The 18,554-nt window shown below is 61.7% G+C and overlaps 1 protein-coding gene across 5 annotated transcripts in view; it reads right to left on the reverse strand.

The window, feature by feature from the left end:
- Positions 1–407: 407 nt before the first annotated feature.
- The window catches only part of LRP1 (LDL receptor related protein 1), a 183,774-nt gene continuing 165,627 nt past the window's right edge, over positions 408–18,554 (reverse strand). For all 5 annotated transcript variants that reach the window (XM_054807279.1, XM_054807285.1, XM_054807284.1 and 2 more), the window contains 38 exons: positions 18,412–18,540; positions 17,820–17,942; positions 17,237–17,377; positions 16,964–17,151; positions 16,530–16,713; positions 16,221–16,306; positions 15,738–15,857; positions 15,150–15,337; positions 14,697–14,902; positions 14,270–14,458; positions 13,908–14,056; positions 13,312–13,405; positions 12,745–12,861; positions 12,515–12,634; positions 11,961–12,083; positions 11,458–11,583; positions 11,064–11,180; positions 9,024–9,130; positions 8,690–8,822; positions 8,312–8,431; positions 7,736–7,858; positions 7,320–7,463; positions 7,095–7,229; positions 6,699–6,818; positions 6,155–6,426; positions 5,885–6,063; positions 5,497–5,603; positions 5,156–5,272; positions 4,601–4,777; positions 4,166–4,306; positions 3,913–4,086; positions 3,663–3,824; positions 3,214–3,388; positions 2,744–2,848; positions 2,489–2,553; positions 2,149–2,236; positions 1,835–1,979; positions 408–1,486 (listed from right to left, as the gene is read on the reverse strand). In XM_054807279.1, the coding sequence (XP_054663254.1) occupies positions 1,346–1,486; positions 1,835–1,979; positions 2,149–2,236; positions 2,489–2,553; positions 2,744–2,848; positions 3,214–3,388; positions 3,663–3,824; positions 3,913–4,086; positions 4,166–4,306; positions 4,601–4,777; positions 5,156–5,272; positions 5,497–5,603; positions 5,885–6,063; positions 6,155–6,426; positions 6,699–6,818; positions 7,095–7,229; positions 7,320–7,463; positions 7,736–7,858; positions 8,312–8,431; positions 8,690–8,822; positions 9,024–9,130; positions 11,064–11,180; positions 11,458–11,583; positions 11,961–12,083; positions 12,515–12,634; positions 12,745–12,861; positions 13,312–13,405; positions 13,908–14,056; positions 14,270–14,458; positions 14,697–14,902; positions 15,150–15,337; positions 15,738–15,857; positions 16,221–16,306; positions 16,530–16,713; positions 16,964–17,151; positions 17,237–17,377; positions 17,820–17,942; positions 18,412–18,540 (5,330 nt within the window). In that variant the 3' untranslated portion in view covers positions 408–1,345. The remainder of the gene's footprint in view (positions 1,487–1,834; positions 1,980–2,148; positions 2,237–2,488; positions 2,554–2,743; positions 2,849–3,213; positions 3,389–3,662; positions 3,825–3,912; positions 4,087–4,165; positions 4,307–4,600; positions 4,778–5,155; positions 5,273–5,496; positions 5,604–5,884; positions 6,064–6,154; positions 6,427–6,698; positions 6,819–7,094; positions 7,230–7,319; positions 7,464–7,735; positions 7,859–8,311; positions 8,432–8,689; positions 8,823–9,023; positions 9,131–11,063; positions 11,181–11,457; positions 11,584–11,960; positions 12,084–12,514; positions 12,635–12,744; positions 12,862–13,311; positions 13,406–13,907; positions 14,057–14,269; positions 14,459–14,696; positions 14,903–15,149; positions 15,338–15,737; positions 15,858–16,220; positions 16,307–16,529; positions 16,714–16,963; positions 17,152–17,236; positions 17,378–17,819; positions 17,943–18,411; positions 18,541–18,554) is intronic.

Below are 18,554 nucleotides of genomic sequence, written 5' to 3' on the forward strand. Positions count from 1 at the left end.
GCTCGGTGGGGTGCCCCGGGAGCTGTCGCACACACGTGTGCGCACACGCATCACCCCGAGCGGCACATGCACCAGCACAGGCGCTGCACCCGAGAGCACCCAGGCAACACAACACGCTCAAGCTCGCGCAAGCACACACAGCTCTCCCTTCCGTCCACGCTCCCTGTGCACAGCCAGGGCAACGTGATGGTGCAGGAGGCCCCGGTGGAATCCTCCCAGCTCACACCGCCCATCTGTGACACCCCTCCTCACCACTCCACGGGCCACCATTGGTGCCGCTGGGCTTTGAGGGCATCAGGGCTGCAGCACCTGGTGACCTGAGGCCTGGCTGTCACCAGTGCCTGGGCTCCCCCTGCCCCCCCCCCCCCCAGCATGTCCCTTCCCACCATCCAGGAGCCTGCTCTTCAGTTTTTAAAAATTTTATTTATAACAATATCTGTTTTGTTTAGTTGTAAAGTAATCCAGCAAAAATTATTAAAACATTTCCCCCCAATAAAAGGATGGGGTCGCCCCCCGCCCTCCCCCCACATGCGTTTGTTTATTTCTACTATAAAAGCTAGGTCATTTCCATGTTTTTGCCTTTTTTTTTTTTTTCCTGTTAAAAAATGTGCATGTTGGAGAGTGGGCGAGGTGCAGGCGACAAGCTGGAGCAAGGGACCACGGGGCCGGGGACCCTCTGCCCCACAACGGGGGTGGGGGGCCTTTGTCCCTGTCCCCTGTAACAGTCGGGCAGAGCCGAGAATGGCAGGGAGGGAGGGAGGGGGGCAGTGGAGGAAAAGGTGGGGAGGGAGGTTGGCAGAGGCCAAGCTGCAGGAGAAGGGGGGACCTGGGGAGCAGCAGATTTGGGGGGCCGGGGGGAAGGAAACAGGGCCCCCATAGAGGGGAGCTGCAGGGGCTTGTGGGGGGGGGTAGAGCCAAGAGCTGGGGAGCGTGTGGCCCCCACTCTGCCTCCCTCCTCCCTGTGCCCCACGTAGCGGTAACCCTGTGTCTCCCGTCATCCCCAGCTACAGCGGCCCCAGCGAGTTCGTCCTGGCGCACTGACCGCAGCGCCGTCCCTGCTCTGAAACGCTGGCTTGTCCCGTGGGTGGGAGGGGGAGGGAGGGGGGGGCCCAATGTAAAGAGATTTAAAATAAACCAAAGCCGGAACTGGCAATGAGAGGCGCCGAGGCCTGGTACCGGGGAATATACAGGTAATAATACTGCTCACATAGAAAAGTAATAATCCTTCATTTGTACATTTATACAGTGGCTCTTGGCCCCCCCGGCCCCCCGCCCACCTCCTGCAATGGGTGTCTGTGCCAGGCCCGGGCGCCGCACCCCGGCGGCCCTGCGCCCCGTCCTGCCCCTATGCCAGGGGGTCCGCCAGGTCGTCGTCTGCACCCCGCGACAGCAGCTCCCGCTTCTCATCTGTGCTAGCCAGCGAGTTGCGGCTGTTGTGGGCGCCCATGTACAGCGTGGCATAGACGGGGTTGGTGAAGTTGGTGGGCTGCAGAGAGGGGGGAGCAGGTGGGAGGGGGCACAGACACCTCTCTCCCCAGCAGAGCGGTCCCAGAGGCATCCCTTGCCCCGGGGTGCTTTGGCAAGAGCCTGCACCAGCAGTGACCTCGTCCCAGTACAGCACCGCTGACTGTGCCACCATCCCTCCGCCCCCGAAGCCTTTGTGCCCCTCGGAGCCCCCCAGCCTCCTTTGCACACAGAGCAGCCCCAGGGAGCCGTGACACTGCTGCAGCAACATGCCCCCTGCTTCAGCAGGCACCCCCTCTGCATCTTCCACTTCGGGCTGGACCCTGCACAGCCAGCGGCCCCTCCGGGCCATGGCAGCTCCGCTCCTCACCTTGTCAGGGTCCAGGGCGAAGTCTGCATCCAGCAGCTCCCCCACGTCATCGTCAGGCTCCCCCTCGTACATTTTGTAGGTGGGGTTCCCGATCTCCACATTCATGGCACCATTCGTCATCCGCTGGTGCTGGAAGCCCTTGGCGCTGGGGAGGGTGAGCGACAGGGGGTCAGTGCCAGCAACAGGGGGTGCAGTGGATGGGGCCCCTGCCCCACCAGCAGTCCTGCTCATTGTCCCGCAGAATTGAGGCTCTCAAGCCCTGCAAGGAGGGTTTCTGCAACGCTCCCTCCTGGCCCCCAACAGCCCGGACTCACCCTTTAATCCTCCACTTGTACCAGACAAAAGCCACCACAGTGAGGAGGATGAGCAGCAGCAGGATGGGGATGACAATGGAGGCTGTTCCTGTGGGACGAGAGGTGCAGGTACAGTCAGAACATGCACAGGGGCCGGTGACTGCATGTCCCAGGCAGCCTGGGCTGGCCCTGCCTGTGGGAAAGGACCTGCTCCCTGTGCACTGGAGAATGGGGTTCAGGAGTTGCAAGGGGGCACTGGGCACCCCTGGCTTTGCAGGCAAATATGCTGCCCAACCCCCCCCCGCCCTGGTTTGGTGTTGGGCCTCGCGGGGCCCCCGGCGCAGGACTGCCCCATACTTACGGTTGCTCTGCTGCTCACTGACGATGAAGTCCTCGCAGCGCGTCCCCGTCATCCCCGCCGGGCACCTGAGAGCGCAGGGAGAGCACTGGGGTTAGCGGGGGCAGAACAGCATGCGGGGAAGGAGAGGTGGGGCACAGACCTGGGGGTCGGGGGGGGGGGCACACAGATTGGGGTCTGTCAGTCACATGCTCCCTGTGCTTGGAGGGGCAAGTAGCCCACCTGTAGACCCCCCCCCCAGCCCCCAGCTCTGCTTACAGACACTCGGGCAGCTGCGTCTTGTCGCTGATGGAGCAGGTCCCACCGTGCAGGCAGTAACTGTCGCAGGTCAGGCAGCTGGGCGCTATGTTGCCATCTGGGCAGCTGTGGGGCAGAGAGGATCAGGCACACATGTACCCCCCACCTGCCCCGTGCCAACCCCCCCCAGCACCAGGGACTCTGCTTGCTGGAGGCTGTTAGCTCATCCCTCTGGCACGGCTCGTGGCTGTGCCACACTGATGGCTGCTGGGACAGCAGGATGGGCTTGGGGAACAGACACCTCCATCACCTTCTCCCGGGGCCCTGAGCTCTCCCAGATTTCTTAGCTGTCCTGAATTACTGACCCAGCATCTATCAGCCATGGCCAATCCCCAATGGTCTGGCCACAGGGACACAGGTTTTTTTTTTTTGGGTCCTTGTGCCCACCATCCCCCTCTTCCTCCCTGGAGTTCCACATGCCCAGCACCTACATGCAGGAGACTTCTCCGCTCTGCTTGTTGATGCTGCACTTGCCCTCCTGGCACCGGGAGCACTTGTTGTCCTGGCACTGGGTCCCCTCAAACTGCGGAGGGCAGCGGCACTGCTTGGCACCGCTGGCCGTCATCTGGCAGACGCCATCGTTCTCACAGTAGTCGAAGCACTGCCCTGCAGGGGATGGTGGGATCAGGGTGAGCAGCCCCACACTGGCCCCTCAGACCGCCGGCCCCCTCTGGAGGGCTGCTCATGGCCCCGGTCCACCACAGAGCACCACACCTCCCTCCAGAGAGCATCCTCCAAAAGAGGGAGACCTGGGAGTCCAACCTCTCAGGCACTGTCCCCAGAGGTCCCCAAAGAGCATCCCCCAGAAGAGAGGGACACGGCAGTCCAATCTCCCAGGCGCTGTCCCCAGTTACCCTTGCCAGGGGCGGGCAGCACTCACGGTACTGGCAGCGGTCCCCGATGAAGGTGGGCAGGCAGCGGCAGTTGGGCTGGTTGCCCTGGTTGACGGTGCAGCTGCCGTTGTTCAGGCAGTAGTCAGTGCACACTTGCTGGTTGCACCGGGGCCCCGTGAAGCCGGTGGGGCAGCGGCAGGTCGGCATGCCTGAGAACAAGAGCCATTAGCGTGTTCCCCATCTGTCTGTCTGCCCAAGACCAGCCCCGACCTCCAGGCTTGCCCTCAGCAGCCTCACCCGACGGGGAAGCGGCACACGTGCCCCCATTCTGGCAGTAGTCCCAGCACTGGTCGATCTGGCACTTCTCCCCATTGTAGCGCGGCTGGCAGCGGCACTTGGCCTGCTTGCGGGCATTGAGGAAGCAGCTGCCACCGTTCAGGCAGACCAGGTCACAGGTGTCGGTGGTGGGCACTGGGAGGGAGGGATGGAGGTCAGTGGGACCGCGCTGGGCGGGACCCCCCTCTTCCTCCTCCTCCTCTGGACCACCTACCAACAGGGGAGACGGTGGGAGAGGGAATGACCACGCAGGTGCCGTTGTCCAGGCGCTTGCCATTGGGGCAGGTGCAGACGGGGCCACTGGGGCTGAGCAGGCAGAGCCACTCGCATTTCTTGCGGTCGCAAGGGTTGGTCACTGCCAAGAGGACGATGCGGGGTGAGGTCAGCGGGGTGAGGATGGTGGGATGACCCACAGCCCTCCTGGCAAATGACTGTCTGCCAACAGCTTTAGGACATCCCCCACGGCCCTACAGCTGCCCAAGCTGACAGTTCACCATTGCAGCTGGCCTCCCCCCAATCCACCTCCCTCCCCACTAACACTTCCCCTATCCAGATGCCCCCCACTTTGGACAGAGAAGCTGGGTGCTGAGTCCACTCTTGCTCCAAGCTCTGCTGGTAGCAGGGTGGGGGTCCCAGCCCTGGCACACACCCTCTGGTTGCTTGTACTGGTGGTAGAGCACGACGTCGGTGGCATGGTTGAGGCCAGATGTCAGGTTGGTGACAGCCTTGTGCCCAAACTTGTGGATCTTGAAGATGCGGTTGTTGATGTAGGTGACACCATAGATGTAGTCCTCGAAGATGTCGATGCTGAAAGGATGGCTCAGCCCTGGGGAAGCGAAGAGGGGACATGTGCAGGCAGAGGTGGCACGGCTGGCTGCTGGCTGCCTTAGGCAGGGCTGAGTAGGGATTTTGTTTGGATTTGAGGCTAGGGCCTCCCACCCTGTACGAGGGGGACGGTGTTGGGGGGACAGCAGTGCCAGCAGGCTCTGGTCCTGCTGTGAAGCATTTAACGAGGAAAACCCCCCTTGCTGCCACCTGCTGAGCATCCTTGGCTCGGCCTTGGGCTCTGCCCTGCAGCACGGTCCAGGCCAGGGGCCCCGGGGAGCTGGCGGGTTGGGCTGTGCCGGGACCTCACCCCAGAGACATCACCCCCGGCAGCTCCCTCTTCTCCCTGCGGCTCTGGTGGGTCTTGGGCACTGCTTACCCTTCTTGTTGTCGATGGCCACGACAGGGTCGGTGCCGTTGAGCCGGATGCTGCCGATCACGGAGAGCTTGGCGTCAGCCCAGTACAGGCGCTCGTTGTGGTAGTCCACGGCCAGGCCTGAGGGGACACACACCCTTCCCATGAGGTACAGGCCCCCAGCCCACCCTGAGCCCCTCCTGACCATGCGACCAGCAGAGCAGCCCCCCTGCCACCCCTACACACTCCAGCCACAGGGCTCAGAACTCCCAGGATGAGCCTCCCCAACACGAGTGCATTGTACGTCTCTCCTGTCAAGGCTTTTGCCACCCCTCGTGCCCCTCCTGGCACCTGTCTTTGTTCACCTGTTGGCCACTGGATGTTGTCCTGCACAAGGGTCTCACGCAGTGTCCCGTCCATAGCGGCCGTCTCAATCTTGGGGTGATTGCCCCAGTCTGACCAGTACATAGTCCTGCAAAGGACATGGGCGGGTCATTCCCTGCAAGGGAGCAAGGAAGGGAAGAGCAGGACAGCCTGCTGCCCTGTCAGCAGAGAAACCCTCCCACGTTCTCCCCACGGTGTCCTAGAGTCACTGACATGACCCCAGTGCTGACTCCAAGGTGCAGCAGCTCGAGCTGATATGGAGAGTGATGCTGGGGTACAGGGAGTTTCCACCTCGGACAGGCTTGTTGGTGAGAGGAGCTGGGATGAGGGCTGGGCAGAAGAAAGGGAGAAAGGGCTCGAGTCTCTCACCCCCTAAGCGGGTCAACTACGATGGCGTGGGGCTCATCGATCATGCCAGAGATCAGCGTCTTGCGATTCTCGCCTTTCATCTGCGCCACCTCAATGACGTCCCGCCCCGAGTCTGTCCAGTAGATGTTCCCAGCAACCCAGTCGATGGCAATTCCCCGTGGCATCTTCAGCCCCGAGATCTGTGAAGGGCAGAAAGGGGGCAGAGGTGAGGGCAGAGGACACCAGCAGCCTGGCCTCGGTGCCTCCCACCATGCCCTTGACAGAGCTCACATTCAGGTGGGTGACGCCGCCATCAATCTGGCGCCGGTTGCGGTTGGAGGCGGTGGAGGCAGCAGAAGAGGCAGGCAGCTCCCGGTACGAGATCCTGCCTGTGTGCCAGTTGGTCCAGTAGATCTTGTTGCCCTTGACGTAGATGTCCATGGCGTCAATGCGCACGTTCTCGTCACCCTGGAAGGCTGGCTCGTAGGCAGAGTTGGGGTTGAAGGGGTACATGCTCCGGATCTTGTTGTCATCCGCGATGTAGAGGATTTGGTGCTCGGAGCCTGCAGAGGAGGAGTTGTTGGTGCGGGCTGGGCAGGGAGCAGGGGTCAGCCCAGCTGCATGGTAGGGCAGGGCACGGGGTCACTAGGAGCCTGGCATCCCCTTGGGGCTTGCCCTGCCAGGGAAGGACAGACTGATGGCGTGGGCAGTGCCAGAAGGAAGGGTGGGCAGAGGTGCGGGGGGAGGAGGAGGAGCAGGGAAGGAAGAGTGGCTGGGTCCCGCAGGGTGGCACAGGCACGTACAGAATCTGTGCGTGCCCCTGTTCCCTCCTGACCTTCTGCCTTGCACATGTTGTCCGTCTTCATGAAGTTCTTGGCGCAGCTGCAGACGTGGGAGCCCTTGGTGTTGTTGCAGAGCTGGGAGCAGGTCCCAAAGCGCAGGCACTCGTTGACATCTGGGCAGTGGGAGACGAGACTGAGTCAGGGAGGAGACCAGGAGGGTGCCCCCACACACACACAGCCAGGGCAGGCCGGCCCCTTGCTGGGGGCTGGTCTGTGCTACCCAGGGCTCAGAGACCCCATCTCTCCCTATTCCCCATGTTTGTGTCCCAAGAACACCATTTATGATGTCCCAGCCACTCCACAGGCGTGAAGACACATCTTACTGGCAAAAACCAACCATAAACCCGACGGCCCAACCCCAACCCCTCTCCAGCAGCAGCAGGAAGTACCTTGGCAGGAATTCTTGTCTGGCACCTTCTGGAAGCCTCTGCGGCACGTGCAGTATGTGGTGGACTGTGACTGAATGCACTGCGCCTCGTCTCCACACATAGTGGTGTTGGTCATGCAGTCGTATGACTTGTGGTCTGGGGTGGGATGCACCATCAGCACCTGCACCTTTGTGGCTTCCCAGCGTCCACCCCCCCCCCCCCCCGACACCCCAGCTCCCCACACACCGTGGGAGCAGGACTTCTCATCAGAGCCATCTCCGCAGTCATCAAAGAAGTTGCAGCGGAGGTTGGCACTGATGCACTTCTTGTTCTCGCACAGGAACTCATTCTTGTCCTGGCTGCAGCTCTTGGGCTTGGCCGTGGGTGACTCTGCAGGAGCAGGGGCAGTGGCTGTGACACTCCGTGTTCCCGGGCACCCAGCCCCGCCGGAGCCACAGGGTGCGAATGGCACGGGAAGGGACCAGGCAGGGACCCAGGATGCCTGCGCCCACCTCCCGGTTTTGGGAAGAAGTAGTGGGCAAAGCAAACCCCAACACCTGGGCTAAACCCAGCGCTCTGCAAGGACCAGCCTGAGGGCAGCGGTGACCCACTGCCCCATCCACGCTGGGTACAGAGCTGTGCCCATGGGCAGCCCCACTCACCGCAGTCTTTCTCATCCGTGTTGTCTCCACAGTTGTCAATGCCGTCACACTGTCGACCGATCCACAGACATACCCGGTCGTTCTTGCAGCGGAACGGTCTGTTGGGGGGACACTGGAATTTCACTGCACCAGCAAACAGAAACAAACGGTGACGGTGAAAGGAGACGCCATAGCCAGGCTGTCACACTTGTCACAAGCCGCTGCTCAGCCTATGCCCGCTCTCCAGGGAGGCCTGTCCCACGAGGGCGAACGGGCTCCAGAGACTAAAGCAAAGAGACTGAAGCAAAGACAATCGCCCAGTTGCTGGCCCAGCTGCACGAGGGTCAGCCCTCTTCTCACCCAGCCCCCTGCCCTCTCAGCCCCCGCTCCCCGCTGCCAGCCCCATCCAGAGGGGATGTGTGGAGCTGCCAGAAGTACCCACAGCCCCCCCCAGTACCCGTAGCAGTGTCTGAGCTCTGGGACTGTCACCCCTCCCCAGCGTGCGGGTGCTTGGGGCAGGCTGCTGCCCCTGCGGGCAGATGTGTGCCAGGCAGGGGCCTTGCCAGGAGCGAGGAGAGGCAACGTGGTGTCACTCACAGCACTCCTCCGGGTTTTCATCTGAGTTATCCCCGCAGTCATCCTCCCCATCGCACTTCCAGGCCAGGGGCTTGCACAGCGTGTTGTTGCACTGGAACTCGTCCAGGGGGCACGTGCGAACTGTGACAGCACGGGGCAGAAGACGACAAGTCAGCCAGTGCTGTCTGGCTGCCAAAACGCCGGTCTGGGGCCACAACTCCAATTTCCAGCGTAGCTGGGGGCTCTCCAGGGCCATGCATGGCCTGGGGTCAGGCAGAGCAGTGCTGACACACACACACATGGGAGCACTCCCACTTGCAGTGGGGACACAGGAGACAGGAGGGCATGGGGGGGGGGAAGATGACCAGTTCCGAGTGAGCCACGCAGCACAGCTGTTACCTCCAGTGCCGCAGTTCTCCTCGTCGGTGCCGTCCATGCAGTCCGCATCAGCATCGCAGCGCCAGCGCATGGGGATGCAGTGCCCATTCTTGCACTGGAACTGGTCGAACTCGCAGCGCGGCGTGCAGTCTTTCTGCAGGGAAGTGTGAGAGATGCTGGTCAGCAGACAGTCCCAGCTGTGGCAGCCTCCCACCCTGTGACTGCACCCAGGACCAGGCTCACAGCCCCCCTTGGTGGCAGGGGACCACTGGCAGACTGAGTGGGATGTGTCCCCACTCCCACACGTGGGCAGGGAAAAGGTGCTGGCAGGGAGCCCCTGCCATTGGTACCGTACCTCATCAGAGCCATCCGCGCAGTCATGGTCCCCATCGCACTTCCACCTGCCAGCGATGCAGCGGCCGTTGGCACACGAGAACTCGCTCTCCGAGCAGGGCCGGGGCGCTGGGGGCAGAGAACACAGGGCATCCCCCTGAGCGTGGGCTGCAGGCAGGGCTGCAAGGGCAGGAGGTCTCCCTGGCCAACAGCTCAGGGGGCACAGGCTGACACAGACACACATCCAGTGGCACGGGGGACAGGGTGGGGTGCAAGCAGAGCCGAGGGAACTGCCAGAGAGGGGCACAGCTGATACCACCTCCCAGCCCCCTTCCCATCCCACTCCAGGGCTCCCACATCCCTGCAGGAAATGGGGCTTTCAGGCGTTACTATGGCCATACAGACTCCCCTCTGGCAGCTTCCCGGCTGCACGTGTCCTCCAGGTCATTCTCCACCAAAGGCAGCACTAGCCCCACAGCTCCCTGCTGCCCATGTCTGCTGCCCCACCAGCAGCGGTGGGCAGGAGGAAAGGCAGCTGCACCCTGCCCAGGTCTGGCAGGGCCAGCACACCCGTCCCCCTCTCACAGGGCATGGGGGCAGACTCCCCCTCACAGCTCAACGCACCCGCCGGGCCGGCACCAACACGGTCAGTGTCAAATCCGTCTGCAGGAGGACAGCACGCGGTGCGGCCTCCTGCCCGGGATGGCTCTCGGGACCCTTCCCCTCCCCATTGACCCGGGTGTAGGACGTGTTGGGGCAGGCAGCCCCTCTGGCCGCAGTGCGGAAGCCAACAGGACTGCAGGGACAGAGGGGGGCAGAGGGCATCCAGCCGGAGCAGGAAGGGGCAGGGTGGGGACAGATTTTTGGAGCCATGAGCCATGCATGGGCCCCGGTAGTGGAGGCAGCAGGGTTGGACCATCCCTGACTGCAGCTCCAGCGGAGGGGGATGCTGGTGCTGAGGAGGGAGACGCTGGTGCTGACGCTCAGTAAATCTGCCTGGGTTGTCCAGTCCCAACCCCTCTGCCCTCACCTAGAATTTCTTGTCTTCATTTATTTTAGAGAGGCTGTACATGGAATTAAAAGATTTTGGCAGGAACCTACCTCTGAGTGCCCCATAACGACAGTGTGAAAATGGAGAAAAACATAAGATGAAGTGAAATGGCACAAACTCAAAAACACAACGTGAAATCAACAGAAAAGGAAAAAAAAAAAGTTGCACCCTAGAGAGCTGCAGAGAGACAGAGGGACCCAGGGCTGGCACTGCATGTGTGGGAAGAGGGTCTGGCTCTGCCTGGGCCCCTGCAGCTGGCAGCAGACCCCAGTGCCGTCCCATGGGCAGCCTGGGCCCCTCTGGAGGGACAGGACTGGGCTCCTGCCCACAGCAGAGCCCCAAGAACCATCTCATCCACGTGGACGGTCATGGTCCTCTGCTGCTCAGCGGGGTGGGTGGTGGCATGGCTCCGCTAACAGGCAGTAACTCATTAAGGGGCAGCAACTTGATCATCTGCCATGACTTCTGGGGACCAGCCACCTTCCCACACACTGGTCCAGGTCCAGGTTTGTGACCTGTGTTCAGGTGGTTCCACAGTTCCCCACCCAAAGGCTCAGTATGTCCCCACCATCTCCCCAGGCCAAACCATTTCAAAGGGTTTGCGGCCAAAAGCACGGGGCGATGGTCTAAAGCAAAGCTGCTCCACCGCGAGCGGGACGAGGTGCCCGTGAGCCCCATGGGTGAGCGTGGCCAGACAGGGCCCGTGTGCTGCCTGCCAGGGATGGCATTGGGGTCACCTCCTCCCTTTTACCTGTCCCACCTGGGGCCTCTCCTCGGAACAGCCAGCAGCCAAGTCCTGGCTGTGGGACCGGACTAGCCAGACCCCTGGAGTCAGGCACGTTCTGTCCAGGGAAAGAAGGCTGCTCCCCGGCCATCAGCCCCAGCCAGCCTGATGCTTCCCCCCGCAGCTGGGAGCACTGGCAGGCAGAGGGCCTGGGGGCACCTGAACCGCTCCCCTCTCCACTACACAGTTGGCTCCTGAGATAGCAAAGGCTCGAAGGTGGCACGTACTGCAGCTCTCCTCATCCGAGTTGTCTCCACAGTCATTGTCGTAGTCGCACTGCCAGCGACCCGGCACGCAGCGGTTGTTCTTGCAGCGGAACTGGTAGGGCTCGCAGGTGCGTTCGTCTGAGAGGGGCAGAACAGGGACAGGCATCAGCATTGCCGGGTGCAAGGGGAGGGATGGACACACCAGCTAGCAGGGGGACAGTGCTGCTCTCTGCCAGCCTCCCTCTGACCCAGCCTTGCCCACGCGGTTTGGAAAAGGAGGAGCAGCTAAAACCTCCCCCAGCCCCAGGCACACCATGGAGGTGGAAGGGACAGACAGCGCCAGGGCAGCCAGACCCTCAGGGAAGGGGGGGGGCACAAGATGCCCTTTGGGCTTATCTCCCCAGTCCCTGCTCACCACATTCCTCCTTGGGCTCATCGGATCCATCCCCGCAGTCGTCCTCCCCATCGCACTTCCAGCGCGCTGGGATGCACCTGCCCGAGTCCTTGCACCGGAACTCATCCACTCCACACGTCATTTGTGCTGGCGCGGAGAAACAAGATGACATGGATATGGGGAGGGGAGGTGGGGTTAGCACTGGCCAGGCATGTTTCTTTCATCTGCAGGGCTGATGAACACCTTGTGCCAACAGCCTGGAGCTGACTGCAGCACCCCTGCTTGGAACAGGGTGGGCAAGATCCCCCTCTTTTAAACAATTCTCCAAAGATAAGTCAGAGGAGTATCTCAGCAGGACAGATCCAAAGCCACCACGACCATCACCCACTGCCCGCAGCGCCTGCGGGGACTGAGCGGGGACCCGCCATCCCACAGGCAGAGACACACAGGCATGACCAGGTGTGGGGGAGCTCCCGGGTTTGGTGTGGCCAGACCCACCCGCCCCTCCCCATGCAGGCTCTTACTGCAGTTGGCAGGTTCATCTGAGCCATCCACACAGTCGTTGTCCCGGTCGCACACCCAGACGCGGGGGATGCAGCGCTTGGTGATCGCACACTGGAACTGGTTGGGGGCACAAGTCACCTCCGCTGCAGGAGGGAGAAGCAGAGTCAGCAGAGGCAGTGGGGCAGGTAGGGGTCTGCCAGCCAACACCCCACAAAAACAACCGCACAGAGCAGAGAGATGTGAAGATGCTGTGGGCATCACAACAAGTGTCTGGCCATGCTTGGTGACCATGTGTGGAGAGGGGAAGGGAACAGAGCCCTGTGGTGGCCTCAGAAGCCTCAACCAGCTGCAGGGAGACAGGGCAGAAGCCACAAGATCCCTAGCTGTGCGACAGGCTCAGTGCAAATCCATGGCAAATATTGAACTTGCCACTCCAAGGGATTTAAGGATTTTGTTTCCGCTAGGAAACAGAAGTGTCTGTAGGAGCAGGAAGGTGACGGTGGACAGAGACTCTATGCAGAGCAGAGGTAAGGATGTTCCCCATCCCTAACATGCTTAACAGCTCCCCACTTACGGCAGTCCTTCTCATCCTCGCCGTCACCACAGTTGTCCTGACCATTGCAGCGGAAAATGCCAGGGATGCAGCGGTTGGTGTTGGTGCATTTGAACTGACTGGGCAGACAGACGTGGATATCTGGGAAGGGAGGCAGCACAGTCAAAAGCTGACACGCTGCATCTCTGCTCTACTGGGATGCTGCAGCCCTGCTGGGGTTTGAGGGCCACAAGGGCAGGCAGAGAACCTACCACAGTTGGCTTCATCTGAGTTGTCCTGGCAGTCGTTGTCTCCATCACAGATGAAGGCTGGGTTGGTGCAGATCCCAGTGGAGCACTGGAACTGCCCCGGCCTGCATTTGAACTCAGCTGTGGGGTGAGTAAGAGTGAAATGTTTGCTCTGGGGAACATTTTCAGGGCAAACCTTAACCTCCTGCTTTTCCCTCTGAGGTCCTCAGCAGGGACTGAGCAACCAGCACCCACCCCTGGGCTCTGGTGCAGTGAAGGGGCAGCTCTGCTCCAAGGGCAGCAGTCGGCTGCTGTCCTCCACGGGGCAATACCCCACACAGGGACAGCACATTATCCTGCTGTTCTCTGAGCCCTGTTAATGGGATAACCCTCCTCTCCGCCAGAGCCAAGCAGGGAGCAGCAGTGCTGTCCCAAAGCCAGAGCAGCAGCAGGGCTTTGGGGGACCAGCTGCACAAGCAGCACCGGGCTGCTCCAGACAGCACACAGATGCTGTAGGGCTGGCAAGAGCTGGGCAGTGTGGTCAGGGTGCTGGGACACCGTGGGCTGTGGTCAGCCCTCCTCGGCACTCACGGCAGTCCTCTGGCTCGTCTGAACGGTCCCCGCAGTCGTCCTCGGTGTCGCATTTCCACCAGAAAGGGATGCACTTGTCATTCTTGCAGACAAACTGCGACGGAGAGACAACCGTGTGAGGGTGGCTCGGAGTAGGGAGGGAGGACCCCAGGTGGCTTTGTCCCCAGGGAACTCTGCCAAGGGCACTGATCTCTGTGCTGTCCCTTCCCAGGCACCCCCAGGTTACTCTGTGTCCTGACCTGGAGCAAAGCCTTAACCCTGAGCCCACATCACACAGCCTCGGGGGTCTGAAGGAGGGACGGGGGCAGGCAGAAGGTCATTCCAGAGCCAGAGGGTCTCTGGCTCCCCTGGGCACCCTCAAACGACTGCAGTATGTAAGTGCTGGGAAGTGCCACAGGAGGGAGGTGTTGCCCGCGCCTGGAGAAGGCATGTGCACACCAGCACCCAGGTGCACAGTGCTGGCACCAGCACAAGCAGAGGAGCTGGGACCTGGTGAAACCATGGCAGGGGGGACACGCACACGGGCGCAGGCACACGCTTGCTGCGGGGGGGACGTCCACGCAGGCAGGTGCAGGCAGGGGCAGGCAGGCTGTTACCTGGCTGGCTGTGCAGTTGGAGACACAGGTTTTGCCATCGCTGCCCAAATAGAAGTTGGTGGGACATGCACACTTGTGCCCGCCACCCGGCGAGAGGAGGCAGAGGTTGCTGCAGCCGGCGTTGTTGGTCTTGCAGGGATGGTTGGGAACTGGGGAGAGTAGGGAGACAACCGCGAGTCAGACCAAGGTGGGAGACCCTCAGGTTGGCATGTAAACCCCCAGCTGCACCGCGCACCCCTCTCCTGCACTGCCTGCCCAAACTGGCATCTCTTTGCACATCGTGCCCAATCCCAGCCTCCTGCCCAGGCTGCTCTGCAGCACCGGGGCCACCCCAGCCCCTCGGCCCCGGCCCCACAGCTCACCATCAGGCTGGCGGTAGGGGTGGTAGATGTGGATGTCCATGGGGCGGTGCAGCGTGCTGATCAGCAGGGTCTTGTTGGCTCCTGTAGTCTTGTGGGCCCGGTTGATGGACTTGGTCTCCCAGTCAGTCCAGTAAATGAAATCCTCAAAGAGGGTGAGCGCAAAGATGTGCGGGATATCCTGGCTCAGCACTGCAAGGGGGAGCGGGTGGCTCAGCACGGGGCTGCCCCACGCCACCCCTCCCACAGCACAGTCTTTCTCCAGGGACAGCTCAGCCAGGGAACAAGCCTCTTCCCCTGATCAGAGGCACAGAGGAGCTGCTGGAGCTGGTGACCATACACAGCAGCCCTGGCTCCTGCTTTCATGACCAATCCAAAGTCCACGCCCCACAAAAGCCTGGCAGTGCCCCGGGAGCCCCAGCACTCTCACCTGTGTGCCGGTTGGAGCCGTCCAGGCTGGCAAACTCGATGTAGTCCTCCCGCGCATCCGCCCAATAGATTCGGCTGTTGATGTAGTCAAGGGTGAGGCCATTGGGCCAAGTTATCTTGGTGTCAACAATGACGCTGCGGTTGGTGCCATCCATGCCAATCTTCCCGATCAGGGAGTGGTCCCCCCAGTCTGTCCAGTATAGGTAACTGGGGACGAAAAAGAAGAGCAGAGGGAGGCTGAGTCTGGCCCAAGCCACAACAGCGGCCGCATTCTGCCTGTCGTGTGGCTAAACCATGCAGGTGCAGGGCAGGGAGAAGCAGCCAGGTGTCCTGGAAGCGAGGAGGAAAGGCCTCGTCCCATCTCCCAGCCTCCAGGACTATGGCAAGGCAGCAGAGAGGCCGCCAGCCCCCTCCCTGCACAGAGGGGGAAGTGCAGGTCCCCCCAGGCTCTCACCCATTCTGCACATCCACCACCAGTGCCCGGGGCTCACGCAGGCCCGAGTTCACCAGCACGGTGCGGTAGGCGCCATTGAGCTTCGACACTTCAATGGTGTCCCGACCTTTGTCGCACCAGTACAGGTTGCCCCCCACCCAGTCCACAGCCAGCCCGTCGGGGTTGCTGAGGCCAGTGCGGTGAAGAACCTGTCAGGAGAAAACAGAGATGTTGAGGCTCGACAGGGAGAACCAGATCCTGCCCTGGTCCCTCAGGGATGACAACATCCCTCTTCCCTGGCACATCGCCCCTGCAGACAGTTCTGCCCAGCTCCCTTTCCTCACCCCTCTCGTCCCCCAACCCTCCTTGCCCGCCGCTTTGGGGCAGCGTGGAGCCCACCTCTGACTGGGATGGTGCTGCAAAACATCCCCATAGCAACCTGGGCTGATGCCCCGAGCCCACTGATGGCCCCACAGCAGGGCTTGTGCCCTCTTCCCCCGTGGCCCTGGTGCCAGTCTGGGCCCCTCCCAGCAGCCTCCCTGGGCAGGAGGTGGGTGAGGACCAGCAGCCTGGACCAGCGGTGCCCAAGGGGCCGCCTCAGTCCCCCACCTGAACGTTGCTCCCATTGATGTGCATGCGGCGGATCATGCTGCCCTGTGTGGTGACATCTGTCCAGTAGATCATCTGCTCCCGATAGTCAAAATCCAGAGCCACCGCGTTGTTCAGCCCCTGGGAGGAAGGGAGAAGCGTTGGAACAGCCTCGCCTGCTAGCACAAGGTTACAGGGGCTTTACAAAGACCAGTGAGCCCCCAGCCTCAACTCCCAGTCCCTGCAGCAGAGAAGTTAAAACACACCTACAGACAACTGTTGTGCAACCCCTACCTTATAAAGGTCTGCTACCAACGAGCTATGCTTACATGGGACCTCCTGTATACTCATAGTGAGAGCTGCTGTTTATACAGGCTCTGCCATCTGCCTGGGAAGCCAAGAGCCCAAACTCCCAGGCTGGCAGGTCTCCAGGCCCCCTCTCCAAACCCAAACCCCTGGCCATGTGGGGCTGGTGCCCCCTCTGGCTCCCAGCTCCCCCGGCACCTGCTTGAGCAGCGTGTAGTTGGAGCCATCCAGGTTGAGCTTCCTCAGGTAGTACCGGTTGGCAAAGATGAGGAAGGGCTCTTCATCTGCACAGGGAAACCACGAGATGTGTCAGGGAAGAGCTGCTGGGACGTGGGCAGATCCCCTGCAGACCTGCTGCCCTCCCTGCCCCACTGCTTCCCAGCTCTCCTTTGTGAATCAGGTGCAGCTACTTCACCTTGCAGAGCACCGTGACCGACTCCAATGCCGGCAGCATCCCATGGTCGCCAGAAGAGCATCCCTGCCTCTGAGTGCACTCTTGGCTCTCACCTGTGACAGCTTTACAGCTGGTGGGGTTGTCAGGTTTGAGCTTGTAGCCCTCTATGCACAGGCACTTGTAGCTCCCCAGAGTGTTGATGCACTTCTGGCTGCAGGGGTAGGTGGTGGAGCACTCATCGATGTCAATGCACGTCTTCCCATCGTCCTTCAGCCGGAACCCGGGACGGCATCTACACTGCAGGAGGCAACCCGGAGCTGTTAGACACATCCAGGACCCACACGCTGGGATGTGACAGGCATCACCATGGGACCAGCGGGCTCAGGAACAGACAGCTTGCAGATTCAACAGCAGCACACACAAGCACAGGCCAAATTGCCCGTGTGTGCATCCCTTGCCCAGCTGGCACAGGACAGAAGCAACCCTCATGCTAAGAGTGTCTGTAGAGCATCCCTCCAGCTGACCCTCCCAGCCCGCAGGTCCCTACCTTGTATCCGATCTTGAGGTCCTCGCACTCCTGGGAACAGCCGCTCAGCTTCTTGTTGAGGCACTCGTTGATGAAACAGTTGAGCTCGTCCGAGCCGTCCGTGCAATCGTTGTTGTTGTCGCAAAGCAGTGCCTCTGGGATGCACTTCCCGTTCTTGCAGAGGAAGAAGGAGTCGTTGCACTTGTTTTCTGCAGTGGGGCGGAGAGGCGGTGGCAGCGGTCAGTGTGAGGCAGCCAGGTGGCCCCGCTCCCCCGCCGCGGCCCCCGCAGGTACCTGGGCTGGTGCAGCGCGGGTTCTTGGGCGCCTCGTCCGAGTGGTCGTGGCAGTCGAACTCGCCATCGCACTCCCATTGCCTGTTGCTGAGGCAGCGGCCGTTGGCGCAGCGGAACTCATGGGGGCCGCAGGTGGGGTACTCTGCGGGAGGGCGGCAGGCTCAGATGGCACAGCCCACCTTCCCGAGCCGGCCAGGAGTGACAGGGACACCGCGGTGGCTGGGCTGTGTGGAGCCATGGCACAGGTGCCCAAACCTCCCTGCAGCCCGCCTCAGGACAGGGCTGCACCACAGGGGCCAAGGAGGTGGCAAATGTGGGTGGGTTTGGATCTCCAAAACTGCTCTGTGCCAGGGTGGATGCCCCGCAGTGGGGTGGGGGGGAACAGCTCCCCCACCCAACATCGAACCCCTCCTGCTCCTTTCTCCTGGTTCCCCCTCACCCTGCTCTCACATCAAACCCCTTCTGGATGATGACGACCCTTCCGGGGTCCCATCTCAAAGCCCAGGAGACTCAGCGTGGCTGTCAGGGACAGTGCTACAGGAGATACTGCCCTCGCTGTCCTCCCTGGTCCTGCAGACACCCACCACACTCTGGGGACTCGTCCGAGCCATCACCGCAGTCATCGTCATGGTCGCAGACGAAGTGCTTGGGAATGCACTGGCGGTTTCCGCACATGAACTCCCGCTCGTCACACGTGTTGTTGTACACTGCAATGAGGCATCGCTGTCAGCGCCCTGCCAGACTGCATGCTCTCCTGCCTGCCCCCCAAGCCCTTCGTCTTGGGGCGCTGGGGACAAGAGCTGAGGCACAGACCAGTGGGGACAGGGACTCCCACTCCTTCGCCCCCAGCTTGAGGCCAGGCCTGTGCCCTTGTCCTGTGGCTGTGAACAGCACCGGGGCAACACGGTGCCTTTGGCTACTGCTCCGTGGGACAATGCTCTTCCTCTCCTCACAGCCAAGGAAAGCCACCCAAACGTCCCCGTGCCCGGGTCTGCTGTGACCACAGCACTGCAGTTTTCTCCTGCAAGCCTGGCAGGGAAGTGGCCAGGGCGAAGCATCCCATCTGCTGCCAACAGGGACCCCAGGGAGTGGGGCTAGCCCCCCGGCCAGCTGCACTACACTGTGCTCCTCTCCAGCCCCTTGCCCCGCCATGCACCCAGCCCTCTGGGGACTCACGGCAGCCAGCAGCGAGGGTCTCATCAGCTCCGTCTGCACAGTCCTTGTCTCCATCACAGAGCCAGCGCTCTGGCACGCACACATAGGTGCCCGGGCACTGGAAGGATCCTGTGCTGCAGGTGGTCAGCCCTGGGGAAGGGAGA

The sequence above is a fragment of the Grus americana genome, chromosome 31 (assembly GCF_028858705.1).
Source record: "Grus americana isolate bGruAme1 chromosome 31, bGruAme1.mat, whole genome shotgun sequence".
Taxonomy (NCBI): Eukaryota; Metazoa; Chordata; class Aves; order Gruiformes; family Gruidae; genus Grus; species Grus americana.